The 22,328-nt window shown below is 38.1% G+C and overlaps 1 protein-coding gene across 1 annotated transcript in view; it reads right to left on the reverse strand.

Annotated features, from left to right (window-relative positions):
- Rorb (RAR related orphan receptor B) overlaps positions 1–22,309 on the reverse strand; it is a 52,561-nt gene extending 30,252 nt beyond the window's left edge. Inside the window, exons 1-3 of the mRNA XM_026389278.2 lie at positions 22,148–22,309; positions 16,327–16,468; positions 8,266–8,667 (exon numbers count right to left, since the gene is read on the reverse strand). Coding sequence (XP_026245063.2) covers positions 8,266–8,667; positions 16,327–16,468; positions 22,148–22,309 — 706 coding nt within the window. The remainder of the gene's footprint in view (positions 1–8,265; positions 8,668–16,326; positions 16,469–22,147) is intronic.
- Positions 22,310–22,328: the final 19 nt, after the last annotated feature.

Raw genomic sequence — 22,328 nt, forward strand, 5'->3', positions numbered from 1 at the left:
TGTTCTCAAATTCAGGAAGCTTGTGTAAGATAACATTTTTATTGCAGGGAAAAAAAAGCAGGAAATTAAGCAGAAAGAAGAATTGAAGAAGAAGAACTGAAAGAATCTGATTAAGCCCAGTATATCCAAAAGGATTAAAAAAAAAATCACAAACAGCAAAAACAAATTAACTAAGAGGATGCCTTCTTTATTATTGAATAACAGAAAGCTGTTTTGGATCACAAATGTTTTGTTGCAATAGTGCATGTCTAATTTTTGGGAAATTAGAGTTTCCTTTTTTGAAACTAGTTGACAAAATTGGGAAAGAATCTATTATGAAAACACTACATTTCAAAGTTAACTTTCTTAGTAAAAGAACTGCCTTTGCAGAACAATCAGGGAAGATTAATGCATTTAAGTGTCCTGGAATAGATGAGTTCTGAGGGAGCTTTTTGGTAAGATGGAGGAAATAACACAAGGCCCCTTTCAGACATTTAGTTTGTGCCTTTGGGACAGTCACTTAACCTTTAAAAGTCTTGGTTTCTTTGGGTTTGATTCTCCATCCACAGAAGGATTTTGGCAGCAGCGATGTTTTCTAAGCAAGAGCGTCTGAGCGGCTACATGGGAATTTTGTTTTGTTTGGACTCATATGGGAGAAGACTTACAGGGTTACAGAGGGTGAACGCACAGCTTAGTCTTAAAAGTACTTGAAGAGTCTTAGATAGTACAAAAATGATACAATCTAGAGCCCATTAAAAAATGTTGCTTACTCTCCTTTTAAAACTGCACCTCCACATACTGCCCAAAGGACGAGTGGGTCACACACAGATGATGAAACCTAATTATAAAAGTTGCTCAGGGCCATCATTAGGATTGATTTTTACTATGTGAATTTTGTTGACATAGGGATTGATTGTTAATTTAAACAGAAGCAATCTCTCCCCCATCTCCCAACCCTTTCAGAAGTTTAGTCAATGTATTTCTGACCTTTAGGAAGAAATAATTTAGGAGTAATCTTTGGAGGCCATTTTTATATTTCCAACACATAGCCTAAAACTTGAGTGCTTAAATAATGCATTGAATTAACTAATGTTTTAAAAGAAGCATTTTCTAAATAGTCCAAACCAAATCACTCCAGAACAAACCTGTATGAAAAACAAATAGCCGTTCCCCAGTAAGCCTCATAAATATGGCTCAAATAGTAAATTTATTCTCTTTAGTATTGAGGTATCATTGTCAAAAGAAAGCTTACATCTAGAAATAAATCAAATAAAAGAAAAGAAAAAAGACCTTTCATTGGGGAACTTTTCCAACAGGTTCTTCAATTTGCAAACATCACAGGCTTTCTCTCCTAACCTGCACAGGCTTTATTTCTTCAAGCTCTCCTATGCAGTCTTTCTCTCTACCATGTGAATGAGGCCAGAGTGCATTGACTTCTATTAACCCACTGATCAGTTGGCTTCACTGTGTTCCATGGTCCATCTGGTATTTTAACCCTAACCAGCTCTTCCAAAATCGGGTGCTTGAAAATGCAGCCCAAACAGTACATACCCACCCCAACCAGTGGCAAAGCAATTCAGAGCTCCTAGCCAATGTTAAAGCTTGCAATGCCTTAAAAACACAGGCTTGCTTCAGTATAACATTTTGAAATGCAATTCCATGGCGGGAAACTGTCAATAGGAGCTGTTTTGAAGGCCACTTATAAGAACCAACATTCCCTCCATTTGCAAACCACAGGCAGCACCTCCTGAAAGTGCCTTTCCTTTTCCTTATTGCAGAGTATTTTGTATCTACTATGGCTTTTGAAATTGAGGGTATAAAATGGAATTGGTTTTCCAATAGCTTCTCAATAACTTTTTTTTTTTTTGGACTGTTAGATTTTAGAATCTTCTTATGAAGTTTTGAATCCGGAGTCAAAAATTAATCCCAAACTAGTAACTCCAGGGAAAGTGCCCCGAGGAAGACCAATTTTGCACAATTTCAACCCAAAATAGAAAAGGTGTTTCAGAAGATTTACCTAATCTAGTAAATGCTAGCACATTAGGAAAGCTGCATTAGCAGAGATATGAGCACCTAGTGACTAGTACGGACTTACGTACTGTAAATAGAGATGTATGCTTATAAGAACTTGAATTGAGCATATATGTGTATACTGCATGCGGTGTCAATGATCTTTGCATTTATTTATAGCCTTGCTGGTCACAGCATGATTTGTATATGTTATACCACTTACTCCAGTCATGGGAAGTCAATGCACTGAGCATGCCAGGATACCCACTGTGAGCATGTTACTGGGTGATTTTAGATCACCTTTGGGAAGCTTATTAAAAGATAGATTTGGATGTGAATGACCCCCAAGAAGAAATGCAGAGCCTTTGTCATGGGTCCCCTCTAGAGTGAATCATGGCTATGCACTAGTAAGTGTCATAGTTGTAATCATGGTAGAGATCAAAGGGGTTGCGGCAAACTGGGTTGATCAAGCCAGCCCACGCACTCAAGGAGTTCCTTTTAGAGATAGAAAACAGGATTCTGGAACAAAGCAGCCTTTGGGAGATGTTCTGTGGGTGATAAAGAACACGGTGGTGTTAAAATTTCACCTGGTTACCACCCTGTCCTTAAGCTGCTCCTGGTTGTTCTTGATTTTCATTTTAATGTCATCTTTCCCCTTTTATCTTGCCTAGGAGGGTAGATGGAAAGAAGAGATTTGGTAGTCCTTAGTAACTCTGGGATTGGCAGGGTCATTTCACCCATAGAAAAAGCCCTGAGTGTTTTCTGACTCCTTGGAAGAGAGGCTTGCTATATATGCCATGGGCAAGTTACTCAGCATCATTCCGAATTGCTTAGTAGCCTACAAGTCCCCTCCTTTCTACTACCACTGTAGGCTTCTTGTAAAGTGACCATAACAAGGGGCGGGGTATCTGTTTATATGACCAAGGATCTTTGGGAGATGAGAAAACTGTAATGCTTCAAAATCAGTTAGTGCAACTGTTTTAGTTTTCAGATGATGAGACCAAGCCTGAAAAGGCTGAACTAATTTTGAGTAAGCTTATGCAGGTAGCTTGTGGAACTTGGGCTCCCATTTTCAGTGTACTCTGCCTAACCTGCCTGCAAAGGGTGTGTAAGGGTGGGGGTGGGGTGGGGGCTTGGAGAACAATGGAAGGTCATAAGGTATTCTCCCTCAAGGCATGAAAGGAAAAAAATGGATGCTGAATTTTCCTTTCCTTACACTATTTTGAATGATTCTTTTCTCACTAGTTTAGTCTCCTCCTACTTGTTTCGATGCCTACTTATTCCAGGTGCAATGCAAGGACATATAAAATACATAGCAAAAGTCAACTTCTCTCTACCATTTATGCATGGATAGTTAACTATGTATAATTTTTTAAGCAGCTGTAAAATATTTACTTGTAAAGACGCATATCATTAAAAGTGTTCCTTTAAGACTATAGCAGTTGCTTGGGGTTCTTAATAAGCAGCAATCACAACATCTACTTCTATAGAAGTGTGCCAAATAAACACTACTGGTAATATCTTATGTGTTTTTCTGTGGCCCTGACAGAATGAAATAATATATTTCAGGGACTACATCACTCTTTGGTTTCTTTGTAATCTCCTCTAACTGTTAATCCTTAGCTTTCACAATACGTGCATTTAAAATGAGGTTTTTATTTTTATTTTTGAGACTTAAAATTTCAAACTCCATGAATAGAACACAAAGGCATATGAAAATAAATCTGGGTTTAAGATTGTATAGGAGGAGACCAATGAATTTACTTTCCATTGTCTTTATTTGGAGAGAAAATTATTCGGCAGAACACCAAACTCAGGTGATATGTGTAAAAGGCAACTTATCTCCTAGCATTACAGGGAATTTGATGGATATTTTGTCTTCTTTAAAGGATGTTTTTGGCGGTTCGAATAGTCTTGCTGTCTGGTATCTTTAGATACATTGTCAATCACATCTCAGCTTAAATGAGCTTTCATTAAGAGTATTAGACCTGCAGAATCCCACAAACCATCTCAAGAGCTTTAATGGAGGAAAGCAAACAAGAAAAGAGGTTCCACCTCCTTTGTCTGCTTGTTTGCTGAGTCTTCTTTAACTAACTTCCTCTATCACCAAGCACTGCAAACTCCTTTTATTCTCAAAACATACAACACATGCATGGGAGAGCTTGAAGAAAATTTCCAGCTGAGCCCGATTAACACTGCTGACTAAATATTAATTGACAGCTGATGTCTGTCCTCTTATTTCACGGTTTCTTTCTCCTTTGGGATTTTGAAACACCCAGGTGTCTAATTTCTAATTTTCTAATTTCATTTCTTTTCTCTTACCTACGTTTTGCTTTCTATTCTCAACATTTCAGGAATGAAACTTTCCTCATGAGAGAGGTGGCTCAGAGTAACGGATTCCCATCACCTCCCGAACCAACTCTCTCATCTCCAAAAGGATGCAATCCCAGGATGCCCAGGACTGCCCAGGACTCCCCAGGACTCATGACCTATGACGCTCTGAATTGTAATTACTTATTTTCCTGTGCATTTCTCAGATGGTGAGGGCAGAAACCATGTGCTGCTTGTGTTGAGTGTGTGGAACATTTCAAAAATAGGTTTTTGAAAGAATGCCTGGCAGTCTAGGGTAGTGGAATGGTTTCAGTTAGAATGAACTTTAGCACACAGCTAATTCTGTGCCCAAGGACAGTCTCTCATTATTTCTGACCCTTAATTTCTTCATCTGGACAATGAGATGGTTTCTTCACTGCTGACCTGACATGTTGGTGTAAAGCTCAAGATGACTAAAGGATACAAAAGACTTTTCTTTATTTCCTTTTATATATGCAGTGTTATTGCTGGGGTCAGTAACCTAGGAAGTTTGAATTCCTTCGGTGCCCTTGGAGTAAAAGAAGTTGTTTTCTTGGTAGATATTCCTAACTCTGATAACATTCATGTAACTGACGTCTTGGGATTTGAATGTAGTTGCTTATGTAATTGTGTTATGGTTTATTAACATGTACTTTTATTAAAATTTCAAAACTCTAATACCTTATTCTGCATACACTTATCTAAACACTGTTTTTTTTAAAGATCTGTTTTATAGATGACTCAATTTTAAAATAATGACCTAGTTGTACAGATTTCATCATTCTTTCCAAAACCAGAAGAAGTAGATCAGGACTTCTAGTTACCAAGAACGATGTTAAACAATTCTTTGGTGTGATACAACCTCACATTCACCCAGTCAGAATGTGGCTAAAAATCAGATTTCCTGTTTTCTCTGCACAGGGTTCTTTCTATGACAGCTTACTACTAACCAGCATGGCTTAGATATTTACTAATCAAATTGAGTCAAAATGTCAGCAGGCAGACTCAGTAAGCTCCAGTTCCTTCCACCTCGAAGAACTTCAGGTACACAACAAATATTAAGCATGTTTTGCTGTGGGAATGCCAATTAGCTTGTGATCGGTTTCCTTTTTATGATGAGAGGAAATATACTACAATGGTTAAAAGAATGGGTTTGGATATTTCTAGACATGTGTTCTTTGTTTTTACCAAGTTATGTAACTCCCGAGCCCAATTTTACATCTGTAAAATGAGTAGACTAATGAGTAGGCATACTAAGATTGACATAAGAATTAAATATAGGACTTTGCTTAGCAGAATTGGTGCTCAGTAAAAGACCATTATATTTCCTGATATAACCAGTGATCTTAGTAATTATAATATCAATTATTTTATTACAGGTATAACAGATGCTGTCCTAAAGAGTCATGAATATTAGCTCATTTAAACTCCCCTTCCCAAGGACTACTACTGGCCCAGGTTTACAGGAAGATCAAGCAAATTGCCCTAGGGAAGAGTTCAAAACTAGGTTTTGAACTCTGGCAGTGTAACTCCAGAGCCAGAGTTCTTAATTACCACAATAAGCTAATGATGCCTCCCTGCATGATGGCACTATTATGGACTTAGTGAGTTAGTGAAATGAGTGGCAATATTTTGTTTAGGAAATATTGCATCACAGTTGCGGTTTGTCATAGGTACCTAGATTAAATATGCATAGCATGGGTTTGTGTCCACTAGGTGGCATTGCTGTTTTAATAAAATGTGAACCAAGTCAATATTTAGACTTAGGACCTGTCTGCTATATCTGGAAGCACTCGCAGGACAACCTAAATGAACCCCTTAAAGTCTGATGAAAGATGCCTCCAAAATTTAGAGCATATGCAGAGATCTGTAAAAACTAACGATATGTTGAAATAATCAAGGGGAATATATTCTAGTTAATTCTGTGTGTCCATGTCTATGCAGAAAGATTGCCTAACAATTGTGAGTTTTTGTTTCTTTAGAATTTAAACATGTTCCAAGCCAATGATAGACTCAAGGACTTACATATTAAGTAATAGTATAAAAAGTGGTGACTTTGTTATTTTCTTTTTTATACGCCCTTTTGGAACAGCATGTAAAAAAGAAAATAACAACAACAACAAAAATTGTTCATTTAAAAAGACGGACCCTTTCCGTTGACAATACAGATTGTGCACATTAAACCCCTAGTAAGCAGCAGGTTAATGGATGAACATGAGGACCCTGGCTTCAGCCTGCCTGGGGTGGACACTGGCTACCCTGGCTGTATCACAGCGAATAATAGTAGGACCCTGGGAACTCACAAGACAACTCTAAGCCTCTGTTTCCACAGTCAAGTGGGAACAACATTTTTACTTATCTCTTCAGATGTTTGTGAGAATTAAATATTTGAGAAGTGCCTGTGAGGCAGTATAAGTTAAGGATAATGAGAAAATCGAGAAACTTTGCTATTGCAGTTGATGTTTGGCTTCCTGCCTCGGTTGTGCTCTGTCAACAGCTGTACTCACTGTCATGCTCTGAGCTGCTGAAAGGGAGAAACAACATTTCAGGTTTATAACTTGTGTCACATGGCTCCTTCTTCAACCAGATGGCACAGCTAGCCAAGAATATGACGATGGATCTCACTATGCCTTCACAACAACTTAATTTAAAGCTCTTGTGGGTTTTATGCACCCATTTGAAGGTGACTGAGCACATGGCACATAAGTAATAATAATAATGAATAAATAATGGCATATAAATAATAAAATTCTAAGAGCACTTGCCAAGTGTTGTAATTCTCACAACGTTCCCCAGAAGCTATGAACTAATGCTTTTTCCCTTTTAGAGATGGGTGAACTGGGATGGAAGTGCTGGTTCTAGTTTAAGTCATAAGCCACAGAGACAGGATTTGAACTCAGAGAGCCTGATTGGTAGACCCTCTGCTCTGCCACCACCTCTTAGGTGGGAAGGGAGGAGACTCAAAATTCTGGAGCCCTATGTTGCTTCTCCCAGTTCAGTAAATGACAACCTTGGAGCCTGGAATGGCCACTGTTGGTTTCACTCTCCTAATCTGCTAGGAAAGTGTGACTCTGGTACCCAGGAGGGCCATGTGTTAATTCCATGTCAATATTTTTATGGCAGTTAGTTAACGAGATTAACCAGTTAAGCAGTCAATGGACTCTTGAGCTTAACAGGGTGAAGCAGAGTGGCAACAGGTCGGAAGTGAGCTTGCCTTGGACGGACAGGGCCTCTGGAGGATCACTCCCTGAGAACTGAAAGGCACAGTTGCCCCCAACGGATCAGGTTGCTGATGCTCTGGGGCCCGCCTGTGATGAACTCATTTGTCACTCATGTTCTGTAACATTCCAGACCACACTCTTCCTGGCTGTCATTAAGAATCCCATATGGAATTTATGAATTCAGATTTATGATAATCTTAGCAGTCTTTTTGTCTAACCCCAGTCTTTACAAAGAGGGAAAATGAAGGACCGATTGCTCAAGGTTGTCCCCAACTATCTTAAGAGGGAGAGTGGACCCCTGTTCATTTGGTCATTCCACATTGCCTCTCCATCCCTTAGGGCTATATGGCTTTGGAGAGCATTGCTTTGGATCCATGCTAAAACTTCTCTGTTTATACTAATAACATTTTTTTTTCATCACTGAGAACCCGGATTCAAACAGATAGCATCTGTTCTTTCTTTATAGATAGCATCTTTCTATTTATGATTTTTTCTTTTTTCCTTTGCTCAAAATAAACTTTTATGAGGGCAAGGGAACAATGACAATTTATTAGAATGTATTTCAAGGTCACTTTACTTTCTCCGTCGAAGCCACGTGGGCAAATCATTCAGTTTACATCTAAGAAAATGATCCTATTTAGATAGGACCAAGATGACATCAAAGCAGAACTTCCAAAAGTGAAACTTGGAGGAGACTCCTACTCACCGATTTCTGTCATCGTTATCCCTGGTGCTAACTGCCCGTTGTTGAAAGAGCTATAGGTAAACAAGTTGGGTACGGAGGTGAGGTCATAGATAGGTTCTTGCTTTATCTGTTTGATTCCAGTCATGTCAAGTCCTGATTGATCGGGGGATGGCTGACCGGAGTCTACGCTGTAGTAACCTTCAGACTTGGGCAGGTCGATGACATGCCCGTTGGCGTAAGTGCCGCTGGTCTCATTGCTCAGGTTGCTCAGGCCGTTGCTGATGCTGCTGCTATACACCCTGGCAAGGGCTTCCGCCTCCCCGCTCTGCTGCTGCCGCTGCTCCTGCAGCCGCTGCTGGTGCTTCTGCACCTCAGCATACAGGCTGTCCCTCTGCTTCTTGGACATCCTCCCGAACTTCACAGCTGGGTCAGAGAGAAAAGCAGAAAACAGCACTTGTGGTTATCACTCTTAACGACTTCAAGTCTAAGAATCATGATGGTTGTCCTTTCAACGTCAAATAAGACAAATTCCTAGCACCATAACCTAAGCATCCATTCATTTACACTTTATGATTGGTGAAAGGTCCTGTTTGGGGCAGGCCTATACTGGTTTAGGTCACAATGAGAACTAAATCTGAATGTGTTAGTCAGCTTTCCAGCACTGTGACAAATACCTAAGATACTCAACCTATAAAGAGAAAAGGTTTGGTTTGACTTATGATTTGGAGGATTTGTGCCATATTATGTAAACCCATTGTTTTTGGGCCTGTGGTGAGGCAGCACATTATGGGGGGGGGGGTAGTGTGTAGCAGAGCAAGCCATTCTCCTCATGGCAGGAAAGCAAAAGGGAAGCAGGGGGAGAGGCCTGTGACCCATTATTCCCTTTGGGAGCACACCTCCAATCACCTAAGACCTCCCTCCTCTGAAGGTTTCCACTACCTCCCAATAGCACTAAGCTAGGGATCAAGCCTTTATCACGTGGGCCTTTGGGGATTAATAAGGATCCAAACTACAGCACTGAGATTGGGAGAAATGAAACAAATTTATGCGTTTTTCATTGCCATGAAGTTGGAAGGTACATTTGCTTCTTTTTCACTTATACAAAAAACAAAACAAAACAAACAAGAGACTCCTCAATACCCCTACCCCCAAATACCAAATTATACCTGCTATTAAAATGTCTACAAGACTCACTATTAACTTCCTTCCTTAAGCATTAGGATTACTGGGTTGTTGGAAAGGACCCTATTATGTTACTATTGGATCTATTGTGTAATTAATGTGTTGGATAAGACCAAGGATGTGGGGCAGGGTGACAAACACATTTAAAGTAAACTCCATCATTTATCTCCAGATGAATCTAGGGATCAAATGATAAAAATATTGGAAAACAGTAATTTTGTGCATCCAATGTCTAGCAAGTGAGCCAACAGTGACTACCTTTGCTCATTGCACCAGTCCCAACTTTTATTTTGCCTGTTTCTGCCAGTGAAATTCTCAGCCATTTTGAGGAAAAAGGAGAAGAGGCTGTGGTCACCAGTAATATAAAGTGACTCCATTTCAATGTGTTTCTTAACTCGTAGAGCTAAGCCTTCTGAATTGCTGCGGATATTGACATTTTTCCTCACTTTGACTTTTGTTGACTTCCTTTTTAGCATGTAAACATTCTGTTACCAGCATATTCGGGGCTCAGGGCTACCCATTGTGATCATCAAGCACTTTTCAGCTCACATTAGTGGTGGGAAATATGACACGTGCAGAGGCTCCCCTCTGATTTTCCGTTTTCTTTTCTTTGGTGACAGTGTTCCTACTACTTGTTAGTGGTGGGAGTTCCAAGAATGTAGAAAGAAGGAAGTGGAGGGTTCAATTCCTGGATTCAGTCCTTAGAGTGCAATGTTTGAGAACTCTCTAAGAGCTCAAAGGGCCCACTCAGGAGGTTCCTGCTGTGAGAGAGATTCCATTCGCTTCCCCCAATATTCCACCAAAATTGATTTTCTCCTCCCACTGCAATGGCATAGAGCTACCAACTTTTATCTGAGCATAGACTGTTGAGAATGAACACCATACTTCCTAGCTCCCCTCCCTGAGAGGCATGGCTATGTGATTAAGTTCTGATTGACAGGAAGTAAACAGAGGCCGTCCATCTACTTCCAGGTCGAGGAGCCCATGTTTTCCTCCTCGCCTCCTGGACTGTGCATGTGAGGGCTGGGCCCAAAGTCTTCCTATTTCTTCTCAGTCTTACTAAACAGCCCTACATTCTGGCTTTCTGATGGTGCCTAAGTAGGAAAATGAAGTGGTAATTATCCAGTAATTTTTCTGAATGAAGACAAGCAAGATGATTAATCGCCATCAATCTCTCCATCTCAGTGTTGCTTTTATAGGGTCTTGAATCATTTAGATCATTGTGTTTAACTTAGTTTGTAGAGATGCTGCCTTTATTAGATTCTGTTTCTCAGAGACACATTTATTTGCTTACTAATTGCAGTGATATTTCCAGTTTGTCTGCGGACAGAATTCTACAATAACTTTTAGGGAAACCTTTCTCTTATATCTTTTTTTGTATAAGGAATAACTAAACAATAATAAATATTGATTGAAAAAGAAAATCATGTGACATGCTTGTTTATTTGCTGTTCTTCTGACCTTTTGCATTTATTTAAATTCAGAACGGCTGTTTGTTGCAGTTAAAGAGGTGAATATAAGCACGGTTTCTATTCCTATGGATTACATTTTTTTGTTTTGTCCAGGGGAGATTTATTTACTGACTCATTTTAGTAGAATAGTTTTGTATTTATTTATTTAAAATTTATAAGAATTAAAAATTGTCAATGAGAAACTCGTCTAATATGGAAGTAGAAAGGTAGTCTCTTTAAAAATTAATTTCCTTTTAATCCTTGCTTTAGATTTCTATATGCTCTACATTTAGATGAAATGTATGGTGAATGGATTGCCTTAATATCGTCAGTTCTTCTTACCTATTCCCTTCCATGCCCTTCTCTGTGTCTATTTGCAGAGCCCTTTCATTCTGTGCAGGCCTGCTGCCCACCCCTTGACTCCTGGTCACTGACCTGCTCTAGGCTAATGGGAGATTGACAAATGTGAGACAGACAGAGGCTTGAAAAGGGCTTGTGTGAATGGGCCCTCAGCTTGGAAGGACATGCCTGAGCTAACCTGCTGAAGAATGAGATACGTGAAGCTGAGGTGGCCTCCTCAGTCATCTCAGGCAAGGCCAGCTATGGTCAGCAGAGTTGCAGACCTGACCTGCAGCTGGCACAAGCAGAATTGTACTTTCAACCAGAGTCCTCATCATTAAAGTTAACAATGTCAAAAAAGTATGCTGTCAAGAGCTCTGCTCGGTTGAACATCTCAAAATGCAGCAGAGAAAGGCTCTTTTCTAAGAGAGATCAACTTCTTAGGCCACCGAGCAACTAAAATATTTAGAAAGAAATAGGTTAAAGCTCCACTTCTTTTCAGGATTATCAGTCTTTATCCTAAATCAAGGACTTCATTGATAACAACTGTAATACTATTCTAGAACAAATTTTCCATTCATTTCAGAAAAATGATAAGCCAGTGTTTCAGGTTTGTGTTCCTCCCTGCAATAAAATTGTTGACATATTTTGGGAAAAATTACAGTATATGCCCAAAAATAAACCTACTGATCTCTTCTGACCTATAAATTATGCCTAGTCACTATGTGTAAGTACACGTGGTGTATTCATCAACCTATTTTAATAAAGGCTATATTACTACAATATTTTCAAGTATTGACAGTCTTCTTATCACTACCCATTGATAGAAAGCACATGTTTTAAGAGTTTGCCCCCTCAGACTTGAATTATTCTGTTAATGGCATTCACTTGAGCATAGAGGCATCTTCTTGTTAAACTTCTAACTCTTAAGGAAACTAGCACAATTATGTATGTGTTACAAGTACTTTATAAATACTCAGTAATGATGGTATTTGCTTATGGTACCTGTTAATACTCCTTTGTACTTCACACTAACAAGGAATAATTTTATTCATAAGTATCAGAAATCACTTGATTTTTGTTTGTATTACAGGATTCTAAATGGAATGGAAATTTTCAGAATAATGGAAAAATAAAGTCATTTATTCCTTGAAGATTTCTGCTTAATACTTTATGACATCAAGACATGTACATTTGGTTTCAAGAAAACTCACTTATACAACGAATATCTATGTCTTTCTATAGTCATTCTGAAAATGATTATATCTTACTATTGTTGGTTCAAGCATTTCTGTGTTTACGTATTGGTGCTTACCAAATAAATGGGTCTTAATTTAATTCTTTTCAATTTTACAGATTTGCCCCCCTTTTTTAGTGCTCTAGTCTGATTCAATGCACCTAACTCTATTCAGTTTAAAATCCTCTCTTTTATTTCCTACTTTTTCTCCAGAAGAGCTTCTAGAAATGGAGGGTTCTCTTGTGTGGCAGCCATAAGTCACATGCAACTCTTGAGGACTCAAAATACAGCTAGTGTGACTGAAGAACTGAACATCAAGTTTCATTTAATTTTAATTCATGGAAATTTAAATGATTCAAATGGAAACAGTACAGTTCTGGATAGAAGAAGCCTTATCTGTGAAGCCTGAACTTGTACAGGGCAGTTTCTATGTTTTCATAGAGACACGCCTTCTAAGAAGATGATACATTCTAGATTTTTAAAAATAATAATAATTTTTTAATCATCTAGATTCTTTGCAAGGTGAGTATTGTGTTTTCTTTTTGAGGGCCGATAGTTTTCTACTGATATCAAACATTTTCCTGAGATTCCTTTGTGAAAGGTCACTAAAAGGAAGATGAACAAAGATGGTAGGGAAGGTTCTGTGGGCATAACCTGCTGTCCATTCCGCCCGACCCCTGCCACCCACCCACTTTCACCTCTTTATAGACACAGACACACATGCATGTGTTTAAGTGGATTTGACTTTTCATTCTTTGTTTAAGGTAAATTTGAACAAAGTGGTTATTTCTGAGTTTGATGTCTACTCTCAAATGTGCCATGACTAATAAACTAGTGTATGATGGGAATTCAGGAGAGACTGAACATCCAGTGAGTTAAACTGTTAGGCTAAGATATCAACTTATAGCCATGTACTTGCAGTGATCAGATAAGAAGGAGACATTCCCCGAGCCAGCATAAGTGACAGAGCAAACACATATACTGAAATGAAAATGTCACTTTATCTCTGAGGAATGGTAGGGGGTTGTAGAAAGAAGTCAGCTGTGAGGACATTGTACCTTGACTTAGGTATTACTGCTAAGGTACTTTGAAAATATTTGCTTAGTCAGTAAATGGTAGGATAATCAATTAGTGGCAGTAGAAACTCCATCTCTCATTCTGACTAGACATAGCACACCAACCATAACTTCGGGGCTTTTGAATTCCTTTTTGAAAAATTCAGTTTTATTTTGAGACAGGGTTTTGCCTAGTTGCTAAGGCTGGCCTCCAACTTTCGATTCTTGTCCACAGTCTCCAGAGTAGCTAGAATCACAGGTGTGTGCCATTATGCGTGGCTTTCTTTGGGAATTCCTTAATGCTACATACTGGGCATTACTTATCAACAACAGAGAAAACCTAGCCAGCCCCCTGATACTGGTATTCTTTGTTTGTGTAAGGAACTCTTTAAAATTAAGGTTCTGACCATCTTCCTCTATATGACATAGTAAGGAAGCTTTATTCATCCTTAGAATCTCTCTCTCTCTTTCTCGTCTTCTTGAGCCCCTTCCTTTTTGTATTCCCAACCACCACTCCCACCTTGAATATTTATCTTTATGAGTGGTTTGACATAAGACATACTTAGGAGGCATTTTAAAGATGATCCTGTATGTCTGTGGGCAGAGGATTAAGTGGATCATGTCCTTACTCCCCAGTATCCTTAGACTCTATATTGCTTTTACTTGCCTAGAGGTATATGTGCTGCAGTGAAATTTTTCTCCTTGAGAACAGACTGAGGCTCCATCCATTAAATGACCCTCACCCTGCCAGGAACTGTCTTTTATGACATGGGATTCAGTCAATCTCCTAGACTTTGAGCTGATTTACTGAGAGTGCTGACTCTTCCTGGAAAATATACCCATCTCTTGTTCATGATTCTGTTCTCCAGATTCACAAGACTCAAGCTTTTAGAAGACAGACTTCCTTGATTGTAGGAAGAAACACAACATATGAATACACCCAGTGGCTTATCTCTTTGCACAATTATTAATGGGTGTTTCAGACGATATCGATTAATATCCTTCCTCCATATGGAAGAAATGAAGTACAAATTCATCAACTCAAATTCCTGTAGACTTTTCACTGAATAAATCCTGAATACCATTTAACCCCTCTCTATTCACTTAATTTGCCTTCATTTTATAGAAATACACAGTACTATAAATTTACCCTAGGAGTAAATTTATGTGCTTAGTGAGCCCAGAAAAATAAATAACAAAAAATTAGTTAATAGGAAAAATTTGAAAATTTAATTTCTGCAATGTTAGAAGGAACTTAGAAATTAAAGGGCTAAAGATCAGATTCTTGGGCTGGGGATGTGGCTCAGGCGGTAGCGCGCTCGCCTGGCATGCGTGCGGCCCGGGTTCGATCCTCAGCACCACATACCAACAAAGATGTTGTGTCCGCCGAGAACTAAAAAATAAATATTAAAAATTCTCTCTCTCTCTCTCTCTCTCTCTCTCTCTCTCTCTCTCTCCTCTCTCACTCTCTCTAAAAAAAAAAAAAAAAAAAAAAAAGATCAGATTCTTTTAATATATTTTTTGGATAAATTTGTGTTACAGGTATATTATTGTACAACACAAGTTTAGATTCATTGGGAATTAGAAAAAAGGTAAAAACAACAACAAAAACAAACCTAATAACTGATTAAACCTGAATGTACTAAGTGATAGTGAATACCAACTGACTATTTTTTTTTAAAACTTGGACATTTCTTACTTTTTTTAATCCATCTGCTGAGAATTTGAACTTTACTGGAGAGAGAGAGTGTGACCAGAGGCACAGAATCTAGAGTGATTCACATCAAGAAAATAAGTGTCAGAAGTAATGGCTATGTCTCAAACTACAGGTAGTCTGAGAAGAAAGTGCTATGAGTAGGTCATTTAGCAAACATTTACGTGCTTGATTTAATTTTAATTTTTTTTTCCCAAGGCTGAGAATCAAACCCAGGGTCCTGTCCCTGCTAGGAAAGGGCTCTCCCACCAAACCACATCCCAGCCCAAGGTGTTTGCTTTGAATCACTCCCTCAGGATACAGTGGACACAGGACAGGAATGGCCCCAGGGCTCAGGGACACTTATAATCTGCTACAGGAAAATCTCAGCAGGGAAAAAATGAATGTATGTGAGTGCTCAAAATATAAGAAAAACTAGGTGAAATTCTTTGTTCATCTTTTTTTATTTGTTCTCTTTCATTAACCTAAGAAATTCGTTCCTAGGAGCCAGGCCACCCCAATTTGGTTGGAGCGCACACTTGCGTCATACTCCTCCGAGTGGGACGCCACCTACACAGCCCTTGTAAGACTTGGACTTCTGCTGTAGCCTCTGAAATCTTCATCATGGCTCAGAATAGTCCAGATGCTCATCTGGGTATCCAAGCTTCTGAACTTCCCAGAGAAGCATATTCTGCTCCTTAGAATTTGCCTGTACACCAAGAAACTTGTGTGCCAGGCAGACCTCCCCAGTGAACCAATGGCTTCTGTTTACCAGGGACTTTCTGGTTTTAGTTCTGAAAGTCTCACATGCCAGGAGACCCCTCTTTACAAGTCAACCTGGATGGATGGTCACTTTCCACCTATGCTTACGTTGCTTTCACTTAACCTAGATAGCATAGGCTGATGGATGAGCTACAGTAAAACCTCCCCCTTCTTCTCATTTCTTGAGGCAATACTATATTTTATATGTTCTTACTTTATTTCTTAATTCACTTCCAGAACTATGGTTTTCTTTTCTTCTCATTCCCAATTTCCACATTTAAATCCTTCCAGTGGCTCACATAGCCTCTAAAGAGGCATTCCTTTGAAAACCCCAAAGTAAGAAATAGGAAGGTGTCACCATACCATCTCTCGACATTCCTAGGGCAAGACACTTCTGCAGTCGGCAGTGTTGGCAACGGTTTCTGTTGGTTCTGTCAATTAAACAGTTTCTCTGCCTTGGGCAGGAGTAAGAGGCATTGTTCTGCTGGCTCCTCCTGAAGAATCCCTAGAGGGAAAAAGAAAAGGGGAGGGAAGCAGGTTTAGAAAGAAGGGAAACATTAACTTATACACTTGCTACAGTTTCTACACTGAACATAACTGAGCGTATTTTTTAAAAAATTATTTAGGTACTTCTCCTTGGATAGCTTACAGATGTTCTATGCAGAAAATAGGTGCTATCTGCAGAGAGAAGAAGGCATCATTCATTCCTTCATTCATGGAATGAATGTGTACCAAAGATATTTATGAACTGTGATGTCCTCTGCAAAGGCAACAGAGTGTCTGCCCCCAAAGAGCACTGAGGACCAATTTACACCAGCAATATACGAGTATACCTTTCCCCCCACATCCTCACCAACACTTATTGTTGTTTGTATTCTTGATATCTGCCATACTGACTGGAGTGAGATGAAATCTTAGAGTAGTTTTGATTTGCATTTCTCTAGTTACTAGAGATATTGAACATTTTTTCATATGTTTGTTGATTTATTGTATATCTTCTTCTGAGAAGTGTCTGTTCAGCTCCTGAGCCCATTTATTGATTAGGTTGTGTGTTTTTTTTTTTTTTGTGTTAAGTTTTTTGAGTTTCTTTATATATCCTGGAGATTAGTGCTCTATCTGACGTGCATGTGGCAAAAATTTGCTCCCAAAATGTAGGCTCTCTCTTCACCTCATTGTTTTTTTTTTTTTCTTTTGCTGAGAGGAAGCTTTTTAGTTTGAATCTATCCTATTTATTGATTCTTGATTTGAAAGCAGTATGGAGATTTCTTAGAAAACTTGGGATGGAACCACTGTTTGACCCAGCTATCTACTCTTTGGTCTATACCTAAAGGACTTGATGTGTGTGTGTGTGTGTGTGTGTGTGTGTAATATTCCATTGTGTGTGTACATACATACACACACAATGGAATATTACTTAGCATTAAAAGAGAATAAAATCATGGCATTTGCAAATAATGGATTGAGTTGGAGAAGATCATGCTAAGTGAAAGAAGCCAATCCCCCAAAACCAAAGGCCAAATGTTTTCTCTGATAAGTGGATGCTCACCCATAATGGGGGGGAGGCAGAATGCGGAAAATGGAGGAACTTTGATTGGGCCAAGGGAAGAGAGAGAAGGGGAGGGGACAAGAGGGTAGGAAAGATGGTAGAATGAGACAAAATCATCATCCTAGGTACATGTATGACTGCACATGTGGTGTGACTCTATATCATGTGCAATCAGAGAAATGAAAAGTTGTGCTCCATTTTCGTACAATAAATTGAAAAGCTTTCTACTATCATGTATAACTGATTAGAATTAATAAAAATAATTTTTTTAAAAAAGAGCAATGAGGGAAAATAACAAAGAAGTGTGTTGTTGCTAAACCAAATATGATGATACTTGATGGGGACAAGGACTGAGCTTGTGCTAAACTCAGTGGTGGTGAGAAACTTAGAGTGCTGATGGCAGCTTCGTTACTGAGGAATGTGTGCTCAGTATGTGCTGCTGTTTTCCTAGTTTCTAAGATGCATTTGGCTTCATTGGGGAAAAAAATTAATGTGGTCAGAACATATGTGGAAAGTTGTTTTTTAAGCCAGTGATATATTGCCTATAATAAAACACATCTTGAGTAAAGGAAAATAAACAATAAGTAAAAACTGAACAAATGATTTCTGCTTAGCCTTAAGTTATAGCATATAAGGGTCTTCATAGAAGTATGCTTGGGTCCTTCTGGTACAAAATGAAATGTCATGGACCATATACTATCCCTCTAAATGAATCTGCAGCTGAGTTTATTATTATTTTTCAGTTCTTCTGCCTACCACTCTCCCTTAGTATCTTACAGAAAACCTTACTGAGAAATGCTGGAGAGGATGTGGAGCAAAAGGAACACTTTTACACTGTCGGTGGGACTATAAATTAGTACAACCGCTATGGAAATCATATGGAGGCTTCTCGAAAGACTAAGCATGGAATCTTATCACCCACCTATACCACTTCCTGGTATTTACCTTGAAGAATTAAAGGCATCTTACTGTAGTGATACATGCATACTTACATTTATAGCAGCACAATTCACAAAGTCAAAGTCATTTTGACAGAATAGCCAAACTATGGAACCACCCTAGGTATCCATTGTTGTAAGAATGGATAAAGAAAATGGATAAAAGAAAATAAATAAAGATAAAGAATGGATAAAGAAAAAAAAAATCCATATACACAATGGAGTTTTATTCAGCCATAAAGAAAAAAAAATATGTCATTTGCAGAAAGATGGATAGAACTAGAGACCAATATGTTAAGTGAAATAAGTCAAACTCAGAAGGTTAAGGGTCCTGTTTTCTGTCTTATGTGGAAGCTAGAGAGGAAAAAGGTAAACAAGGGTCAGGGTAGATTTCCTAAAAATCAGAGGAAGATCAGTAGAGGAAAGGGTCCAAAGAGTAGAGGTGGGGAAGGAGGGGAGAGGTGTTGGGGAGTGATATTGGCCAAATTATATTGTTATCTTGTGTGCATTTATGAATATGTAACCACAAATCCCATCAGTATATACAACTACAATGCACCAGTAAAAATGTGGAAAAAGTAAATAAAAATAAAAAAAAGGAAACCTTATGAAAGAAGACAATCATTTCTCCAGAGATATGAAATGTTGTTTATCCCTCTACTCCCCTACATAATCAGTTTTCCTTATCATTTTTGAATTGCCTACAGCAAAATAGCAAACGTGCAATTGCCACGAGCAAAAGGATGATCTAAAATAGATGTACCAAGAGAAATTTTAGGAAATGATAACAGCATCATGTTTTGGGGGGAGGAGTACTTAAAAAGCCCAGGAATGAAATAAGCTTAATGCCTATCTTGCTGAGAAGCTTGAAAAAGTTCCTCTGACTTCTGTCAAATACTTTCTGTGTTCCACAGGAGGAGAGGCAGGGCTGGATCTAGGTGAAGCTAGTGTGGCAGTCACCTTGGTTATGACAGTTATGGTTCACCAAAAACATTTGGTAGTTATTAAAATAATATTTTAATTCAATGTATGAAAATTACCAGTAGTTTAAAGAAAGATAGGATTGATCTTATCAATTTTCCTTTTGCCTTGGATTCCAGTGTGGCCCAGCTTGGCAATGTCAAGAAAACTTGGCCAAACTGCAGGAACCTCAGGAATGGACATGTGTCCAAGGATCTCTTAGAGAAATAGTCTCAGTAGGTTGTGAGGTTTAAGCTCAAAGTCATTCAACAAAAACTAGTTTCATCTCCATATCTCCATGTGCATTATTTATCTACTGGACCAGTGACAGCAGAATGAAATTGTCCAGTTCGATTGAATTTACAGAACCCCTTAAAACAGAGATCATGATAAACCCCAGGGACTGAAAGGACGTACTTCATATACCATGACAGTATAACCTCAGCACATCAGACATGATTAAAGATGACTTGAAATTTAGATTTTTAAGAAAGAATTTTCAGTTTTTAATCTTTGGGTAGTAGTGCTACTGAGCAAAAGAGTCCAAAGAAAAGATTTTCCTTAAGTTACAAGCATTAATTTAAGGCCAATTTGATATTAATTATGAGGTATTTATTGCTTATCTGTTGCTTATTTTTGCAAATGAGGTTTATGACATGAGACAGAGATTCTGTTTCAAATTTTATTGAATGAATAGGAATTGAGTAAGTGTGTGAGCTGAAGTGATGTTATTTTTAAATAAGTTGTTTATGTTTATTCCAAAACAGCATCATAAAAATTCAGAGGTTAATTCTGAGTATGATGATATTGACATCTAATCCTAAATGAGATTTTTTGAGTTTTCTATTTGGAGAAAAATGTAGTATATTTAAAAATGTGGATTTTTCCATGAAAAATTTTTCCATAAAAATAGTGTGGTGTTCAGTCATTTTTAACTAAAACATCAGAGTATACTTCATAGTAACTGCATAATTTCCTTGATTGTGGATTCTTCTTCTAAATAGAAAAGATGACAGAAGCTTAAACACTTGTTCCTGGCTGTTGACCTGTTGGATTATATTTGTCTAGTAATTAAAGCTTTTAGAAGTTACTATTTAAAATGTTTTTCTCCTTAACATAAATATATCTCCATATTTTGAAAATAGAAAATTTCCAAAAAAGGCTTATCCAATGAAACACTGACTATTTTCATTTTGACTTTGATCTAAAAAAAATTTTTTAGTGGATATTATGTAAACTAGACTGCAGCTCTTAAAATCGCAGAACAAGTCAACAGACTGGTAGAAATGCCTTCAGTGGAGAGGGTTCTTCTGTTTTCAAAATTACTAGTGTTTATGAAGAAAAGTTTGCCTTCCTGCCCAGAGAAAATAATAACTTAAGGAGGGTAAAAAAAAATGCCACCTTATAATTTTTCTACATTGTTTCTTATTAATGAGTTGAAAAAATTGCATTAACGTGGACAGCATGCAATTCTTAATTATAGCTCTGTAGAGGAACAGAATGCAAGGGACATCTCATGATGTTCACATATGGATTATCACTAATCATCGCTAAAGCAGATCAGTATGTTAATCTCCCTCCCTCTTCCATTCTCATTTGTTCCTCTTTTCTTTGCTTCTCTCTGTTTTCAATGGCAGGAATCATCCTTTTTTGAGACTCTTAATTAAGACACTGTCAGTTTTTCACACAGCATCAGTATTTGATTGCTACTGTATGTTTTACCTTGTTTACTTTTGAAAGTCTCTTAAGATCAGATTCATGACTATATTACATCTAATTCAGTTCACTGACCTTAAATTAATGTTTAATTTGCTCACATCTTTGATCAAAAACATAATTGCTCTTGTCAATAAGCCAGCACATCACCATTTACCCCAAGATCATAGGTGGGTTTTCTTGGTTCTGGTTACAGTGTGGCCCCTTTAAAATCACTTGTAAACTTTTTGCTTTCTCCTTGCTAAGAGTCTCTCACTCTTTCCTTCTAAGGATTAATCTGAAAAAGTTACTGTTGATTTTTAAATTTCTCTTGCTTCAGATTAAGCCGAGGTTGACTGTTCTGCCCAGCTTTTTGAGTCAGAAGGAATTTCCTCTCTGGTATGTACTTGCTGTTGAGAAGGGTTGGTGAAATCTGTCCTGGGAAGGAATATTGGACTAACTGAAAAAAAACTAGTGTTATGGTCAGCTTTTTACTCTCTGAATCAATGATACTAATTAAGGATATGATATTGTTTATCCAACAGGACCTCATTGAACAATATGGAAGTTGGGGGATATGACTTTTAATTTACTTGGGGATTATTTGGTCACTTCCAACATCCCATGCTTCTAGGTTTGTTTTCTTTTCTGGAAGGTAAAGGATGGCCATATGTATATTGTGGCTGTTACCTCAATGTTGTCTTTCTTAAGCGGTTAGATAAATACATGCCATTAGTTTACACTCTTTATTTAATCCTTTAGTTTTAACATACACTAATAAGTGCTCTGGAGTTCACTGGGGACAAGACTGCTAAAACACTAAGAATCTGTATTTATCTCTGTAAATGTGACTAATTCAAGCCTTCAAATAAGAATGCATTTCTAAGGATCTGGCATAAACAAGAAAAAGTCAAAAGAACAGAAAGAAACAAAAGAACACCACCAAGCCAGTCAGAAGAGACAGGAGTGTCCATCAGCACCCTTCTTTAAGAAGGGTGCACAGGGGCTTGAAGCATGCACCAAATAAAGTAGTGACCTTTCCTACCTTGCAGCCTTCACACGTGATGACTCCGTAGTGGATCCCGGAGGATTTATCGCCACAAATTTTGCATGGTATCACTTCAATTTGTGCTGAAAGGGGAAAACAGAGTTTACACGTTTTTTTTCTTTCAGTCTTCTTATCTATTTCTCCTCCTATTCCAGCCATAATGTTTGTGTTTGAGGAT

This window comes from Urocitellus parryii, chromosome 4, assembly GCF_045843805.1.
Source record: "Urocitellus parryii isolate mUroPar1 chromosome 4, mUroPar1.hap1, whole genome shotgun sequence".
Classification (NCBI taxonomy): domain Eukaryota; kingdom Metazoa; phylum Chordata; class Mammalia; order Rodentia; family Sciuridae; genus Urocitellus; species Urocitellus parryii.